An 18,382-nucleotide genomic window follows, 5' to 3' on the forward strand; every position below is an offset into this window, starting at 1 on the left:
TGCCAGGCAGGGTGTTTACAGTAAAAACTCTGGGCTTTGAGACTCCGGGAGCTTCCTTGGTGGAGCCTGACACCTGTTGTCAGTAGTTTGTTGCTGGAGGAGTTAAGCTCCTCCCGTGTCAGTCCTTCTAGAAAAATCACTGGACCCAGGGCTGGTCTGGGAACCCGCACAGAGCACCGAGGCTTCCGGCCCATGAGCGCCGTGTGTGTCTGAATTTCACTGTGTGCTGGTCTCACACGTCACACTGATCCCTGAGTGACTCACACTCGGTAGTATCCTAGACGGTTTTGCTTTTTAAATTGTACTTTCTCATTGTTCACTGCTCGTACGTAGAAACCCAGTTGGTTTTTGTGTGCTGAGTTTACCATCTGCAACCTTGCTGAACTAATGGGTACTAGTGGATTCCTTCAGTATTTGTAAAATAGGGTCATGATCGTGTCACCTGCAAAGAGAGGTGGGGCTCCCTCTTCCTTCCTGGACAGATGTGTCTCATTTCTCCTGCTTCGTCGCTGTGACAAACTCTGGGGTGGAGTCAGCAGCGCTGGCGAGCCCTCCTGTCCCGTTCCCGGTCTCAGGCTTCCCGGTCTCAGGGTGTCCGCACGAGTGTGGGGTTAGCCGCAGGGTTTTTGTGTGTTTTGTCCTCAGGTCGTGGAAGTGCCCTTTAATCCTCCATCATTCACCAGGACTGCGTGTGGAGTTTCGTCAGATGCTTTTTCTTCACCTGTTGAGATGAGTGTGTTTTCCTTTTTAGTTTAGTGAGATGTAGTGCATCGCGTGATTGGTTCCTGGGCAGTCACGCAGCCTTGTGCTCCCGGGATGAACCCTGCTCGGCCGCAAGGTGCTAACCCTTCTGTGTGCGAGTTTATTTGCCGCAGCCTCTTCTGAGTTCTTATGTCTGCGTTCACGAAAGCTGTTGGTCTGCGGTTCGCTTACGATGCCTTTACCTGGTGTCGGTGTCGGAGCGATGCCGGCGCCATGGAGTGAGCTGGGAGTTGCTCCGTACTTTTCGGTTTACTCGGTGAGTTTGTAAGGTCCCTTGGGGAAGCCATCTGTGCCCGGAGTTATCTTTGTGGGAAGTTTTTAGTTCACATTCAGCTTCCTGATGGGTATGTGGTTACTTGTTTTATTCATTTCCTCTTGACTCCTTTACAGTTTCTCTTTTATCCTGCCTAGAGATGGTGGGTCTCGTTTTGGTTTCACTGGTTTTCTCTTTTCTCCTGTTTTCTGGATATTGGTTTCTGTTATTCTTACTTCCTTTTATCTGTTCACTTTGGGTTTAAAGATTGATTGACGTGTTTTTGGAGGGAGCATGAGCGGGAGGGGCAGACGGAGAGGGAGAGACTTCCAAGCAGGCTCCCCACTGAGCACAGAGCCCGACGTGGGGCTCGATCCCACGACCCTGAGCTCACGGCCTGAGCGGAAACCAAGGGCTGGACGCCCCACCGACTGAGCCACCCAGGCACCCGTTGCCGGTGGGTGTAACTTGTCCTCCCCTGCGCTCCCGCACCCTTGCTCTCCGGCACAGGCACCGCGGCCGAGCCAGCGGCCAGGAGCCTCTTCACAGTGGCGCGGTGGACTTGGACGTTGCCTCCAAGTTCGTTATGTTCAGTGCAAATTACTTTCTAATTTCCTTTGCTGACTTTAATCTCTCTTTTTCCGTATCCATTCATGGGCATTGGCTTGAGGCTTACGGTTGTCATCTTTCCCTCCGTCTGCCCTGGGGGGACGCCCGGGCGCTGCGCGTGCTGCTGAGAGCCCGGCCCGCGGCTGGGTCCGCTTGCCCCGTCTCTGCCGTCGATCACTGGACGGCTCTCCTTTGCGTGTGCTGAACCTCTGCTCTTTCGTTCTTATTTTTGTTCGAGTCACTTATTAAAGAGAATGAAATTATGAGAAAAATATCGTATACATCCACGCACTTAGTTACCACGTCCTTGCCGGAGATGTTAGATCCGGATTTCCATCCGGTGCCGCACTCCTTCTCTGTAACATTTCTGGCGCCACAGGTCTCTGGTGATGGATTTTTTAAGCTTTTAAATGTAAAAAAGTCTTTATCACCCACCTTCATGTTGGAAGACATTTCCGTGAGGTCTGACAGTCTAAGCGGATGCGTTTTTCTCTCGGTTGGCGCAGGTGAGCTCTCGCTGCTTGGGCTGTGCCAGACAAGCGACCCGAGGTCGCGTTCTCCATTCCTCTGCGTGTGAGCTGTCTTCTGGCTGCCGTCATCGTTCCCGTGTTATTACTCGTTTTGAGATGTGTCATTACGATGACGCGGTTTTCCTCAGGTTTCTTGTGCTGCTTCGGTTTATGACTCACAGTGTCCATAAAATTTTGGAAAATTTTGGCCCTACTTTTCTTCAACAATCTTGGCCCCTTTTTTCTGCCCTCCCCCACCCCAAAATTCAGGGACTCCATACCACACAGCTATGCTCTTTGAAGTTGTCCCACAGCTTACTAATGCTCTGTTAAAAAAATTCTCTTTTCTGTCATATTTTGCAGCTTCTCTTCCTTTGTCTTCAGGTTTCCTAATCTTTTTTTCTTTGTCTGATCTGATGTGAATCCCGTCCATATATTTTTCATCTCAGATCCCAGGTGGCTTTTTTTGGGGGGGTAGGTCTTAAAAAATGTGTATATATATAATATATATTCGGTGTGTACGTGTGTTCTATCAATACAGAATTTTCTGTCTCTGACCTTTTGAGCATGTGGAACAGAGTTATAACAGCGGTTTTGATCGCCTTGTCAGCTTAACGCCAACGTTCACATCGGTTGTGCGTGTCTTTGCAGTCGGCCGATCTGTCGCTCCATCGTAGGCCACGTTTCCTTTCCTTCGCCTGCTCCCCTGTGGCCGTCAGACCGCCCTTGGCGTCTGTGGCGTCTTCAGTTTCCACAGGTGCGTGAGCTCGTTCTGGGGATGCGGTTAAGGAGCTTGGAAACAGTTTGATCTTTTTAGGTCTTGCTTTTCTGATGAGTCGGCTGGGACCAGAGCGTTGCCCAGTCTGGACTGGTGACTTCTGGCGCACGTTCTGCCCAAAGTCCCGAGAATTGGGAGGTTCCCCTTCTGGCGGGCAGGGAGGCACTCCTGGCCCTTTGCGGATGCTGGGCACGGTGAGCGCTCACCTGCCCGGGTGGTTCTTTCCCTGGGCTCGTGGTCGGTGCCCCGCCGAGGGCCTGGGCAGGACGCTCTGCAGAGCTCCGGCGTTCTCCGTGCTGTCCTGCTTCATGGAGTTTTGTCCTGCCGACTCCAGCTGCCTTGTTTCCTGGACGCAGCCCCGGGTTCTGTGGGCTCGGCCTGGTCCCCTGGAAACTCGCTCTAGCCTGCCTGCGGTGGTCAGTTCTGGGCTCCCTCCGCCTGTTTCCCATCTGCCAGAGGTCACTGTCCTTTCCTGCCTTGTACCCAGTGATCTGCAGACGTACATTCTGCCCATTTCTCAGTCATGTGGGGGAGTAAGGCTGGTCTCTGCGGCGACGGGAAAGGGGGTGGAAGCTCAGTTTTCCTGTTCGGGGCCTTGGCACGCCCCTGGCCTCCCGTGGCTGCTGCGTGTGGACGCGCCTCTCACCGGGATCTTCCTCCCCCGCAGCCCAGACTTCAGCAGCGTGGAAGGACGCCTCAGCCCTCCTCCCAGCCGCAGCAGTGACGGCGTCGCACGGTGCCTTTTGGTTCCTTCGCTCTGGATTCGAATCGCTGCGCTTGGAGGCACGGGGACGCCGCTTCCCCTTCTTTTCCGTCCTGAGCTTGTTTCCCTCCACGTAACGCCCTCCAGGTTCATCCGTGTTTTCGCATGTTGCAGAATCTTCCGTTTTAAGGCAGATGAATGCTCTGTCGACGTGTCGGCCACCGTTTGCGTCTCCGTCCACCTGTTGACGGACAGCAAGTGGCTTCCGGGTCCCGCTCCCGGGAGCCCCGCCGCTGGGACCCTGGGCGCAGCTGTCCCCGAGTCCCTGTCCCCGCTCTCCGGGCGCACACCCGGAAGGAGAGTCCCGGCTCCTGCAGTGATTCCGTGTTTGCTGTTGCGAGGACGCCCTCTGCGCTTTCCGTGGGGGCCTCTGCGCCCCACCAGCAGCCCGCGGGGGCCCCGTTTCGCCGCGCCCTCGCCCCCGCCGACTCCTGTTGTTGGAAGGGTGAAGCGGTGGCGCACTTGGTTTTGACTTGCGCTTCCCGAACGATGAGCGGCCCTGGGGACCTCCTCATGCGTCGCTGCTGGCCCTCTCGGAGACACGCCTGTTCGGCTCCTCTGTCCCCTTTCAAAGTGGGTCGGTTGGCTGGTTTCCGAGTTGTGACCCTGTGCATATTCCACACACACGAGTTCCCCCTGGACCTGGGAGTCGCAGAGACCTTCTCCCGCTCCCTGGGTTGCCCTTCAGTGTTGATTATGTCCTTTGAAACGCAGATTTTTTAAAAAATTTAATTTTTTCAGCTCTATTGAGATAGTATTGATATATAACCACTTAAATTTAAGACATGCAGTGTGATGTTTTAATACACAGATATGGTGAACTAAGTGCATGGTAAGGTCAAGTAATACTTCCACACCTTCACATAATTACTTTATTTTTATAATTTTTATTTTTTATATTTAAGATGTATTCTCTCAACACATTAAAAATTTTTTTAATTTTAATTTTAATTTTTTAAAAATATTTTGTGTATTTATTTGACACAGAGAGCGTACAAGCAGGAGGAGTAGCAGACAGAGGGAGAGGGAGAGGCAGGAGAAGCAGGCCCCGTGCTGAGCAGGGAGCCCTATGCGGGGCTTGATCCCAGGACCCGGGATCATGACCTGAGCTGAAGGCAGTTAGTTGCTTAACCTACTGAGCCTCCCCAGGCGCGCAGCCTTTTTTTTTTTTTAAGTATTTTTAAAAACTCTGTACCTAGCGTGGGGCTTCAACGCATGACCCCAAGATCAGGAGTCACACGCCCCACCAGCTGAGCCAGCCAGGTGCCCCAGCCGCTCTCAGGCATTACTTACAGTTACGTTCTGTACATGAGACCCCAAACTGGAGGTCTGTACCCTGGGACTGACATCTCCCCCACCCCAGTCCTGGCAGCCTCCGTTCTCCTCTCCGTTTCTCTGAGTTTGGCATTTTGGATTCCACATCTGAGGGAGAACATACAGTGCTTGTCCTTCTCTGATGGACTTTACTCACATAACGTCCTCAATTTCTATCTATGTTGTCACTAGAGGCAAGAGTCCATCCCCCCCGCCTTTTGAATGGCTGAACCGTTATCCCGTCCCCTCTCGACTGTCACTCGGGTTGTTGGCTGCTGTGAGTGACGCCGCAGTGGACGTGGGGCCCGGATACCTCTTCCCGATGCTGCTTGCGTTTCCTCAGGTTCTGTTCCAGGGGGGCCCCAGAGCATAGGGTAGCCCTGCTTTCGACTTCTTGAGGAGCCTCTGTACTGTTCCCCACGGCGGCCGCGCCAGCCCGCCTTCCCGCCAGCGGTGCGCGCGGCCCCCTTCTCCGCCTGCTCGCCCGCACCTGCTGCCTCTTGTCCTCCCGAGTCGCCTTCCGACAGCTATGGGGCGGTCTCTGAGGTTCTGATTTGCACTTCCCTGGCGCGGAGGGACTTGAGCATCTGTCCGGGTGTCCATCGGCCATCGGAGTGTCTACTTGGGAAAAGACCTGGTCTGCTAATCTAGTCAGTCCTATGACCGCTTTTTAACTGGATTGGCTTTTTAAACTTTTTCCCCTTTGTGTTGAATGAGTTTCATATATGATTTGGTATAACCCCAGTAAGAGTGACAGTTTTTTTCTCCCACTCAGTAGGTCTCCTTTTCATTTTGCTGGTTGTTTGTTTGTTTGTTTGTTTTGCTGTGCGGCTGCCGTCCAGTTTGATGTGGTTCCATTCATTCTTGCTTTTATTCCTTGCACATTTTTTTTTAAAGATTTTATTTATTCATTTGATAGAGACACAGTGAGAGAGGGAGCACAAGCAGAGGGAGCGGGAGAGGGGGAAGCAGGCTCCTTGCTGAGCAGAGAGCCCGATGCGGGGCTCGATCCCAGAACCCTGGGATCATGACCTGAGCCGAAGGCAGAGGCTTAACGACGGAGCCCCCCAGGCGCCCTATTCCTTGCACTTTTGATGTCATATCCAAAAAATGGTTGCCAAGACCAATAATGTCAAAGAGCTTTTTCCTTAGAAACACAGAAGGCTCAAATTTTGATATCACCATATTGATTTTTGCTTTTGCTGCCACATCAGAGAGACCATCGAAAATCCAACACCCTGAAGCTTTCTGTATTTTCTTCTCAGAGTTTTGTTTCTCATGTTTAGGTCTTTGATCCATTTTGAGTTAATTTTTGTATATGCGAAGGTAAGGGTCTAGCTTCAGTCTTTTCCCAGAAGTTTTGGTAGGATTTTCTGTTAGTCATTTGTTAACCGACGTGCTCCTTGAGAACCTGAAATAGAAAGGCTTCGGACAGACTGAGCTCAGGCCTTGTTTGCTCAGCTCAGGCCCCCGAACCGTCTCCTGCCGCTTAGCTCATCCCTGTCCTGGCCCCTGTCCTCGGCTCTGAGCGTGCTCCCCCCACTACCCGGCACAAGACCAGGAACTCCCCAGGTCTGAGGTGCATGGCCTTGCTGCATCTTCTCGTGATTCCATGTTTTCTGTAGGGGATGCCTCAGTGTCTGCCCCCAGCCTGGGCCCCAGGCCACCCCTCCCGGGAAGCCAGGCTTTGCTCAGGAAGCACAACCGCTCCCACTGTGCCCTGCTCTGGGACGTGTCGTCACACCTGCATACTGTGTCCACCCTCCTCTGGCCGCCTGCCCACACTCCGCCTGCTTTCTAGCTCAGACTTGGGGCGGTGTTCTCGTACAGAGTGAGGGAGTGGAGCTGGGTGGGAGGGCCTGGGGCGGGGAGGACAGGCACCTGAACGCGGGTTGGACATTCCCTTCAGGGTACTTCCCGGCCCCTGGGTGGCCAGCCCCCTAGCCCGCACCCTTGCCCACGCCCAGACCCTGCCAGTGAGGGTCAGGCCAGTCCTGGGGCGCATCATGCCCCCCCCATGTTCTCTCCGTATTTGTCCCCATTTTCCTGACCTTCCCTGAAGCCACGTCTGTCCCCAGGGCCTCCCGTGTTTATCTGCCAAAGCCCAGGAACTTCATGTGGTTTGCTGATGGTGAGTGCCTGTGAGTTCGGTTTCTGCAGGACGCATCTGTCAAGCAGATGACGTTGTCAGTGATGTGTGTAGTGATGACAAGCACGTAGCTTTGCTGGGCGCTTACGGGCTGGGCACTCTGTAGGGTTCAGAAGATTAACTGCTGAAACAACCCTAGGAGGGAGATTATGCTATTCCTTTTTTACGTCTGAAGAAATGAGACGTGTGGTTAGCAGTGCAGTCGTGGAGGGAAGGGGCAAGGATTTCACCCAGGAAGAGGGTTCGGAGGCTCCAGTACGGTCCCTGCCTATGTCATCAGCGGATTGAAGGATTTTAGCGTCTTTACATTGAATTCATATCTGTATCAAGGCTCCCTCACCAGTGCCTTGGTCAAGAGCATATGGAGCCCCACAGCCCATATCTGTCTTCTGTACACTGACCTTGACCTCACTCAGTTCACATCCCGTCCTCATGCTGACCGTGACCCGTATGCCTAGTTTACATTTCTTTCTCCCTCTTGCCCTAGACTTTGACCCTCACCACTTCTGGCACTGGAGCAGCTTTGGGGACTACGTGCAGTGTGTCCTGGCCTTCACGGGAGTGGCGGGCTACGTCACATACCTGTCCATTGACTCAGCCCTGTTTGTGGAGACCCTGGGCTTCCTGGCTGTGCTGACTGAGGCCATGCTGGGGGTCCCACAGCTCTACCGCAACTACCGCCACCAGTCCACCGAGGGAATGAGGTAGGTGGGCCTGAGTCGCTCTCAGTGCACCTGTTGGTACCAGTGTGCCGGCGTGTTTGGTAAAAACCAAATGTGTACAGACTTGGCTGCTGTGTTTTACGTTGTATCTGTGAGACACCAGGTAGAGAGCAGACGTCTGGATGTGTGAGTAGACATGTTTGTGTGGAACATGTAAGGGGACGCCGCGACCCCCTTGTGAAACAGATACGCGGTACAGGGTCTTCCGGGTTGAACCTGGAGCGCTGTCGCGGGAGCATGTGCGGAGCACAGAGGATGAGAAGGGAGAAGGCTCTGCCCGCGGAGCACAGGTGAGCAGAGGCGGCTCCGGTGCCCGGCGGTGGGGGCTGTGTCCCGAGATACACTCTCGGTGGTAGCCGTGTGTCTCCTCAGGGCCCTCCGTGTGTTCAGATGCCCTCCCGGTCACGGGAGGCCACGTGGAACGGGTCTCGAAGGCACTGGGTGGAGCCCTCCACCAGCCTGTGAAAGTCGCCTGCGGCGTTGGAATAAGGTGTCGATGGGAATTCCAGGCCCGTGGACGGGCTTGCTCTGAAGCTTTGTCATTCCTGCCGGGGGCTTCTCTCGTACTTGCTTGCTTCCTGTGATGGGGAGCTTCCTCCCCAGGCATGAGGACCCCTGCACAAGGCTCTGTTCGAGGGCCCATAGTAGCACCTGAACCTCTCTCGCTTTTTCCTCGAGATCCGTGCAGCCCCTCAGCCCTTCCCAGGGTGGCCCTGTGTGTGCGAGGGCAGCATCGTGACCCCAGTCCCCTGGGGGCCTCCCGTCTGTGCTGCTCTCCCTCGCTCTGTCGGCCGTCCGTCCCATGATGGCTTACAGCCCCTTCCTTACCCAGTTCTCCCAGGGTGGGTCTGTTTGAGTGACGCATGACAGAAGTCTAGTGTGCAGCTTCAGATCGGAATGTGCTGTGGGAGGCCTGTGCCGGGACTGGGGCAGGGCATCCCCTCCCTGGGGAGCCTTGGCACCTGCAGACTCACCGAGGCTAACCGCCTGGTTTGTGGCCACGGCACACGCTCAGAGTGAGCTCATGCCGCTCCTGTACCTGCCGCTCTGTAGCCCACCTGTGTGTGCGGCGGCACCCGGCTGCCACCATTCACTGGCTAGGTCCTGTGGCTGCTCTTAGTATGTCCAGCACACACGGGACACCCTGGCAGTTGAATCTAACATTGTCTCAACTTTCCAAGTCTGAGCTGCTGTGATGGGGAAGGACTATCCGTGGGTCAGAGGTGGGTGGAGTAGAGGCTGCTGATGCCTCTGGCTAGAGACGATGGTCCACGGATGGAAAGCCGAGTTCACAGACGTCTCTAGAAGGCAGAGATTCAAGGTTTTTCTTTTAAGATTTATTTTAGAGAGCGGTGTGGGGGCGCAGAGGGAGGGGAGAATCCCAAGCAGACCCCCACTGAGCACAGAGCCCGGCACGGGGCTCCATCCCCGACCCTTTGACCATGACCTGAACCAAAATAAACAGTTGGACCTCAGCGGACTGAGCCACCCGGGCGCCCCAGGATTCAAGACTCGTAATGTAGGAAATGACGCAACAGCTCAATCCCCTGAGATGAGCAGACCGCCAGGCAGTCAGGAAGTGACAAAACTATCCCATTCGTGGTAGTGTGGAGACTAACCAAGGAGGTAGCAGACTCGGGCAGTGGAAACTAGAGCACTGTTGAAGGAACTTGAAGACATGAGTCCATGGGAAGACATTCCGCATCCACAGCCTGGAAGATTCAGGACTGTTAAAATGTCAACACTTCCCAAGGCAACCTCAGGTTTAGTGGATCCCTTTCAAAATCCCAGTGATGTTTTTTTTTTTTGCGGAAATAGAAAAACGTGTCCTAAAATTCACATGGAATGTTGAGGGACCTGAAATAGTCAAAACAGTCTCAAAAAAGAACAAAACTAGAGGACACACCTTCAGATTTCAAAAATGGCTGTGCAGGTGCCTCGAGGCTATCCTGTTGGCGTACAGACAGACCCATGGGGTAGAGCAGGAGCCCAGAAATGACCCTTACGTGTGTGGTTCAGTGGCTTTCGGCAGGGGTGCCAAGAACTCTCAGTGGAGAAGGACAGTGTTCTCGGCCCGTGGTGCTGAGAGTGGAAGGAGTTCGGCGTGCCCGCAGAGCCGTGCGGCCGCCACCTCTGTGTCATGTTAGAACATTTTCCTCCCCCCACAGAGGAACTTTGTACCTGCTGGTCATCACCCTTCATTCGCTCCCAACCTCCCCCACCTCCGGCCCTTGGCTGCCCCGGACCGGCTGTCTCTGGGACTCTGGACGTAAACGGAGCCATGGGAAAGCGGACCGCGCTCCCAAGGCTCCGCGGTGCATGACATATCCGAGTTCGGCTCCCAGGCCGGACCACAGTCTGGTCGTGCGGATGCACCCGTGCCTGTTCTTCAGCTGGCGGACATCTGGGTGTCCGGCATCCTTTAGCTGTTACAGGTAATGCTGCCGTCACGTACAAGTTTCTGCTGGACACTTGCATTCCTTTCTCTGGGAGCAGACCAGGTGGCACTGTTGGGTCGGACTGCGGCTCTGGGTTTAATGATTTGAGGCGCGGTCACGCTGGGTCCACAGTGGCACGTGAGGGTTCCGACCCGGCATCTCACCGACGCCTGTTACCGTGTGGCCTGTTGATTCTAGCCGTCCTCGCGGGTGTCCTATGGGGCTCTCCGGGCTCCATGTGGTTTCAGTTTGCATTTCCCTGTGATAATGAGGTTGAGCATCTTCTCACGTGCTCTTTGGCCCTCCTGTGTGTCTTTGGAGAAACGTCTGTTCCAGTCCTTCCAGTTTTAAAGTTGGTGTTCTGTCCTTTTATCACTGAGTTGTAGAGTTCCTGACGTGCACTGGGCACTACAGCCGTATCAGGCGTATGATTCGTAATTTTTTTCTCCCCTCCGGTAGGTTGTGTCTTCACTTTCCTGATATTTTCCTTTTCAGCACAAAAGATTTTAAATTTGCTGAAGTTAATGAATTTGTGTGTGGGGGTGGGGTTGTTGCTCATGCCTTTGTCGTCATACCCAAGAAACCCGTCTAACCCAAGGTCACAAAAACCTGTTCCTTTGGAATGTGTTTTGGGTGGGTTTTGAATTACAGGAGAGCTTTTGATTCGTGGAAGGAAGAAGGTCTAGGTCTAGGCTGAGGGTAGCAGTGAGGGGAGGCTGGGGAGGCCACAGGAGTCGGCATGCCTAGTTGGGCTCTGGAGGAGGCTGGGCAGGCACAAGAGTGTGGCCATCATTTCTTGGGCACCAGCTGGGAAGACGCGTTCTGGACTGCAGGACAGGGCGAGGAGGTGGTGAGAGGAATCTTAGGAAGAGTTTGGGAGGAAAAATGCAGAAGTCAGGAATGAGGTAATAGGAGCCTGGATTAAAATGGTGGAAGAGGGCGGAGCGGGGGGTGCAGGAGGCAGCCCCTGGATGGGCGATAGGTGGAGGGACCCAGCTCCCAGGCTGCCAGCCTGAACAGGAAGGCCACAGCTGGGGCCTGGGAGGGGCGGTCGGGGCTTCCTGTGGCGTTGGAGCTCTGGAGTGGTTAGGATTCCTCCATCCTGGGGCCGCCGGGGTGGCTCAGTGGGTTAAAGCCTCTGCCTTTGGCTCAGGTCATGATCTCAGGGTCCTGGGATCGAGCCCCGCATCGGGCTCTCTGCTCAGCGGGGAGCCTGCTTCCCCCCCTCTCTCTGCCTGCCTCTCTGCCTGCTTGTGATCTCTGTCAAATAAATAAATAAAAAATCTTAAAAAAAAAAAAGATTCCTCCATCCTGGTCCCCGTTGGGGTGGGGACTCCAGGACTTCCCTGCACGTTGTGAACTGATAGCCCAGCTTCTGGGGCTCGTTCTTCCCTCCCGTATTTGTGGTGGGTGATGGGAATTCACAGCTCGTGGGGGCAGGGCGCCTCAGGGTCCTGGGGTAACAGCATGAGCTCGTACATCCTGAGCCCTTGTTCCTGCTCCAGAATGCTCCTTTGTGATGAGCAGAGCTCCCTGCGCTTTGCTAGTATTTCATCCGGCGGCCATGCCCCCAACCCCGAGCCCCCCACCGAGGCGGCTGATGTGGGGCCGCCCGCGAGGCTGTCACATTTGGGACCCTGAGCAGAGGCCACCTGTGCATTCAGGGCCTGGGGGAGGGGCTGTGACCGGGCACCGGGTGGGGGTCCTGGGACTGTCTCCAGGCCTTCATGTGGAGTGCCGCCTTGCCTGGAGGGGCCAGCTTCCTGCGAGGTGGCCATCCCAGGGGGACCGGGAGCACCCTAACCCCAGGAGCGGCCTGGCCCCGAGGAGCTGGAGACACAGGCAGGACCTTTCCAGGCTGTCTCGCTCCAGGCCTGGCTGCTCCCGCCCAGGTCTGCTGCGAAGGCTCCAGCCCGGCCCCCTGACGGACCCCGCTGCCAGGCCTAGAACCATCGCTGGGGCTTCTTAGGTTTTATTTGTGTTTGAGGGAGGCGTCTCCATCTCCTGCTAAAATGTGGGTGCCTCCGGCAGACTGTGTCTTGCACTGTCAATTCTGTAAGACAGAACTAGACCCCTCTGCTGGGCCCTGCTGCTTCCCTCCTTGTCCTCACGGCCTTTTGCAGAAACCTTGGTTGCTCTAGGAGCTTTTCCTTGAAATGCTTGCTGTGTGGGTGTGGCCTTTCTTTGGAAGAGTGCAGGGGTGAGCGTGAGGGCTGTGAGCAGCCCCTCCCAGGCAGGCGGGCCCCTCCGCGGGGCATTCAGGTGGGCCATCTCAGCCTGGCGGGCCAGGTGCCTGCAGCCTATACGGGGGCCCCGGCCAGGTCCCCTGGTTGAGCTGCTTCCCTCCCTCCACTCGTCGCTCTGCTGTGTCCTTCTCTGCGGCCCCCACCAGCACCGAGCGTGCGGGTAGCCCCGCTCCTGCCCGTGCTCCCCGCTGTCCAGCCCCCAGGGGGCCCTTCTGCCACGCGCCGAGTTCCCCTGCTGCTGCCCCAGACCAGGAGGTCCGGACTGAGCTGGAGGCACAGCCTTGGCAAGTGCAGGGTTTTTGGTCACTGCAGGTAGTGGATCCTGGGGGGACATCACAGCAACAGTCACCGTCCCTCTGCCCCATCCGGGGCAGACGAGGCCAGCTATCCCCAGGGGCCCGTCTGGGGTGGCCAGTGGTGGAACGCATATGTTGTTCAGGGCCGTGGGGGCAAGCCCAAGCCTCCCCTCGAGGGGCACAGAGAGCCTGGCCAGGAAGCGCCCAGCAGCTGGGGGGACTCTACCAGGCAGCAGGAGGAAACCCCTGGAATGACGGACGTGGGTGATGATGGTCTCCCTTCGGACCTGCCAGCCTGGAGCTCAGCACCGTGCCCGGGGCCGAGCAGGATGTGCTCCCAGCACAGCCCCTGCTGCTCCGTATGTGGGGAAGCATGAGCTCGGCCCCCGCTGCTCTTTGTGTGGGGAAGCGTGAGCTCGGGCCGCGGCTGTCGGTGTTCCGCCTTGCCCTTCCTCCGCAGACCCTAGGCAGGCCCCAGGCCCGGAGTCGCGGTCTTCAGAGCTGGTGGCAGCCCACGTGCTGCTTGACGACGACTGTGCCTGTTGCAGCAGAAACCCGACGTTCCCACGGGGTTTGATGAGACTCGGAGTCTCGTTATGTAACACTGACCGTGCCCAGGACACACAGCAGAGGGAGCGTCAACACCGGCTCCGCAGCTCAGAGGAGGGGCCCGCCAGCCGTCGACGCAGCACCAGCGAGGGCACCCGGGCCTGGGAACGGTCCCTGGGAAACTGGTCCAGGGAGGAGAGGAAACACGCTCGAAATGAATGGAAAAATGGGACATCTCAGCGAAGACGTGGAAGCTATAAAATTAAAAGAATGAAACAGAACATTTTAAATTAAAAAACACAGTAAGCCAGATAAAAATATATTCCGTGAGCTCAGTAGTGGAATGCAGATGGCCCGGGAATGAGCCCGTGAACTTGAAGACGGATCAATAAAAATACGTTCTCAACAGCAGAGAAAAACCAGGGGAAAAGTAGCTTCAGGGAAAGTACCAGAAAATCGAACATTGATGCCGTCTGAGTCTGGAGGAGAGAAGGGTTGTGGAGCAGACAAAATACCGACAGAATGTCTGAAAACTCCCCAGCTTTGATGTCCGATAAACTTACAGATTCGAGAAGTTCCTCAGATCCCAATCATGGACCCCGTCACGGTCGGCCAAAAGCCGAAGTCCGACGTTGAAAGCAACTAGGAAAAGAGGGTCTGTCGTACACAGTGTGGATTTTAAAAATGCAGAATTAGTTACCAGCTCCCTCACAACAAAGCCTTAGAATACCGTGTGAGCCAGAATCACAGGCCAAAGGGGACATATCTGGGGGCCTTTCCGGCCGTGGAGCGTCCGTCCGCGGAGAGGCTGCAGGGGCCCACCAGGCCGCGGGCCGTTTTCCCCGTGACCATCCCGAGAAGCCTCAGGCAGCCCGTGTGCAGCAGGTCGGGAGGCCTCTCCGTCCCCGTCTGCGCCCTGCCGGCCGCGGCTGAGGAGGGGACGCAGAGCTACGTCCTCAGGCGGGGAGTTCCGGACACGGGGGTCCTCACCCTGGTTTTAGGAATGAGAACCGGCCTGGGGCTCAGAGGACGGTGTCCGTCCGCAAGCTCAGTGCCTGGGTGCGTGGCCCTTGCTCTGGTGCTGGCAGCTCTGGCGGCGGACGGCTCCCCGCTGCTGGGGGATCCCCACGCCCCGTCCTTCGTCCCCACGCCCCGTCCTTCGTCTTCACGCCCCTTCCTTCGTCCCCACGCCCCTTCCTTCGTCTTCACGCCCTGTCCTTCGTCTTCACGCCCCGTCCTTCATCCCCACAACCCTTCCTTCGTCTTCACGCCCCTTCCTGGAAGCAACTCCGCTCATACTCTGGTCTGGCTCTCAGCTGGGAGAGGCTCAGGCCGCTGGTGGAAACGGGTCTGATTTAAATTTATTGGTAAGTTACCGGAAAACACAATAGTGCTTGTGCCTGTGCTGTGGGAAGCCCCGGCATTCAAAGCTGTCGGGGGAGACGTGGGTGGGGGATGTGGCAGGGGGGACGTGGCAGTGACAGGTGCTCCCTCGTCACCCACTGAGGGCTGAGGGTCCCTGCCTCCCTGTGGACTGATCTGAAACATTGGAAGGGGGGTTGGCGTCGGCAACCAGAGACGGGATCACCCTCCAATTACCTTTTGAGGGAGGGGGTCTGGCCAGGCGGGTTCCCATGACCAGGGGTTCACTCTGCTGCTGCTTGTGGCCTCCAGTTTCGTCCTCAGCACGCCTGGGTGCAGATGGGGTCTGCCCGGCCAGAAAGAAGCTCCTGGCAACAGGGCCTCCCCTCCTGGGCAAGGCTCCCATGGCCGGCCCGGCCCAGCCTGCCCATCCCCATGGCCAAGTGCTGTTCTCCTGCAGTCCCCACCTGCCTGGGGGTCCCTGGGATGCCGTGTGGGAAGGGGTGGTCTCCCCTCTCCCGTCTGAGGCCACAGCACGCCTCCTGAGGGTCATAGCTTGCACACCTGTCGTCAGGAGGGATAGAACGCTCATGAGGCCACGTGAGCCATGCCACGGTGTCCACAGTGTCTGCTTCCCTGCCCGGCAGCCGCAGGGCCTGCCTGTCCCTACGGCTGTGCATGCCGTGGCCTCGTGGTGAGGACAGGAGGGGCGGGGAGGACAGGCAGGGGGGACAGGACAGGCGGGGGCCTGGGTGGCCGCTGACTGCTGCCCTGTGTCTCCGCAGCATCAAGATGGTGCTCATGTGGACCAGCGGCGACACCTTCAAGACGGCCTACTTCCTGCTCAACGGCGCCCCCCTGCAGTTCTCCGTGTGCGGCCTGCTGCAGGTGCTGGTGGACCTGGCCATCCTGGGACAGGCCTACGCCTTCGCCCGCCACCCCCAGAAGCCAGCCCCCCACGTGGCACACCCTGCCAGCGCCAAGGCCCTCTGAGGTGGCGGGGGAGGACACGGACATGTGGCCTCCGCCGTGGGCACTGGCCCAGTCACCTGTCATCCCTGTGTGGGGCAGGTGGGCACTGTGGCCCAAGGGGATGTCTGGGTCATCGGGATCTCGATCAGCTCTGTGGGTCTCGGGTGCACTGCCAGGGGGCCTGGGTGCCAACATTGGTGCTCTACCCTGAGGACGAGTGTGAGTGGGCACTAGACCCCAGGGCTGGGCTGAGGCTGTTTTCCAGGTGATGGAGAAGCAAGTGTTCTCTTCTTTCCTCTCAGAAAACACTTGTCTGGAACTTGGAATGTGCTCACAGACCCAGGAAACGCAGACTTCGGGCTGCTACGGGACAGGGCGCCAGGAAGCCCCTCTGGGACTCAGGCCTGCCGGGAGCCCCCGGGGCCTGCAGCCGGGCTCTCGGCAACCCTCGGCCTGGGCAGGTTGGGGAGCAGGAGTGAGCAGGGGCACCAGGAGAACCCGCACACACGGCGCACAGAGCCTGGTCTCAGAATGGCCCAAACGTGGACATCCTGGTGACAGCATGCGCGCGAGAGTGACTCAGAGCAGGGCCCGGGCACAGAGAGTGGGCCTGGGGTTTGTACGCAGCTGATGCTTGTGGGAAGGAAGCTACGCACGTTACAAGTGCTCTTGGTGACCTGCCGGAGTCGGCCCTGTGAGGGCCACCTTCAGTGCAGCCGCGTCCCGGGACTCGGGACTTGGCCCTAAGCTTGGCAGTGGGGCCCAGAGTGTTCCGTGTGCCCACGTGCCTCATTTCTGCATTGGCTGCCTCCTGGGAGATGCCCGTGTGGACGCCGCTGGCAGGGAGGGGGCGAGCCTGTGTCCATGCCGGCTGGACGCTGCCAGAGTGAGCTCAGGGGTGTTGGCACCAGAGCCTGGAGTTCCCCATGAGTCCTGGGGGTATGTGGGAGGCACAAGTGGCCCGTGTGTGCCCCCAGGGAAGCTGGGGGCCTGGGACCAGGTCTGGGGGACGCACCCTCCGCCAAGGACAGGCGTACTTAGGGGCGTTCCCTCTGGGTTCTGGGAATTGCACGCGCCTGCAGCCTGCCGCCCTGGACGTCTGTGTTCCAGGACGGCGATGGCCTGCGAGTCAGACGTGGGGACATGTGATGCAGGTGTCCCCACGCTCCTTGGGCGTGGGGTGACGTGCCTGGGTGGGGCGTCCCTGGCCACCTGCTTTTCCCCCCCTCGGTTTTACAGGAGCATCTCCGCTGTGCCCAGCAGCCCTGGGCGAGCTCCCAGGCCCCAGCGCCTGTGTCCCAGCAGCCGTGGGGCTTCCCCTCTGCGGGGCGGAGGGCCGGCCCTGGGGCGGGTGTGCGGGGGCGGCGCCGCTGTCCTGCTGCTCCAGCTGCTGCCGCCTCCGGAGCTTTGCTCACAAACACCTGAATGTTTGAGTAAGGGTCCTGCTTAGTCACTTGGGCTGTAAGATGCTTTGAAAATGTTTATTTTTAAACACAGGGGGTGTCAGTAGCTGTAATTTCCTCCAGATTAAAGTGTCTCCCTCTGACTGCGGCCGTGGCGGCATGTGCCCAGCGAGGGGAGCACTCAGGGTTGTCCGAGCTCTGACTTTAACCCAATAAACCGCTTGCGGATCTGTGTGGCCTCGTGAATGGAGTCCGAGCGGGCGCCCCAGGACACAGTGAATCATGGGTCCCCCCCCATCCTTCCTTCGCCGTACGGGTCTTCAGGGAAGGGTGGGTGCCCTCTTCTTGCGGTCCAGCTCTGCCCCTGTGAAACCCAGGCTGCTGTCTTGGTCCCCCCACACGGACATACCAGCCCCCCAGACAGACCAGCTCCCTGGACAGACCAGCCCCCAGCCAGAACAGACCACTCCCTCCCCCCAGACAGACCAGTTCGCTAGGAAAGACCAGTCCCCTGGACAGAGCAGTCCTCCCAGACAGACCAGGCTAGCCCCTCAGCACAGACCACTGCCCCAGGACAGACTGGCCCCCAGGGCCAGACCAGCTCCCCAAACAGACCAGTCTCCTGGGACAGACCAGCCTGGGCCACATCAGCCCCTCAGCACAGACCAGTGCCCCAGGACAGACTGGCCCCCAGAGGTAGACCAGCTCCCCAGACAGACCAGCAGGACCAGGCCAGGGGAGGCCCTGACCACTGAATGCCTTGAAAGGGTGAGAGGTGTTTTGTTTAAAGAAAGGCCAAGGGAAGTGTTTGAAGAAAAGTGCACAGTTCTGTCAAGCCTGTAGGGACGGAGCTGTGTGTACCGACCAGTTTTTTTTTTCATGGAGACATTAACATTTGGGGACAAGGTGTCAGAAATATCAAAGAGATACGGTGAAAGTACATGAAAGTGATATTCTGAATTTCTGGATGGCCCCCCCAGCCCCCTCCCACACTGGCCCCGGGGTCCAAGAGTGAGTCTGGCCCGGAGCTGCTCCGTGTGGGTGACACCACGCGGTCTCTCTGGCAGCCGGCATCCCCGCCTGGACCCTTGTCTTCTTGCTCTGGGGGTGGATTTTTACTTTCTTGTAATCAGTTCGTTAAAATTAACTGCTAATTCTGCATGCAGTAGAGATCCCGATGGCGAAATGAACAGTGAAACACGGAGAGGCCTCTTTCTCCGTGAGCCCATCTCAGTTCTTGGAAAGTCACCTGTAGCC

At 57.3% G+C, this 18,382-nt stretch overlaps 1 protein-coding gene and 1 pseudogene across 3 annotated transcripts in view; both read left to right on the forward strand.

Annotated features, from left to right (window-relative positions):
• Nucleotides 1-16,365, forward strand: part of SLC66A2 (solute carrier family 66 member 2) — a 45,566-nt gene extending 29,201 nt beyond the window's left edge. For all 3 annotated transcript variants that reach the window (XM_032872185.1, XM_032872186.1, XM_032872187.1), the window contains 2 exons: nucleotides 7,625-7,841; nucleotides 15,536-16,365. In XM_032872185.1, coding sequence (XP_032728076.1) covers nucleotides 7,625-7,841; nucleotides 15,536-15,743 — 425 coding nt within the window. In that variant the 3' untranslated portion in view covers nucleotides 15,744-16,365. The remainder of the gene's footprint in view (nucleotides 1-7,624; nucleotides 7,842-15,535) is intronic.
• LOC116876193 lies at nucleotides 10,187-13,859 on the forward strand (annotated as a pseudogene).
• Nucleotides 16,366-18,382: the final 2,017 nt, after the last annotated feature.

This window comes from Lontra canadensis, unplaced genomic scaffold (genome assembly GCF_010015895.1).
Source record: "Lontra canadensis isolate GAN:19392208 unplaced genomic scaffold, GSC_riverotter_1.0 scaffold44, whole genome shotgun sequence".
Lineage (NCBI taxonomy): Eukaryota > Metazoa > Chordata > Mammalia > Carnivora > Mustelidae > Lontra > Lontra canadensis.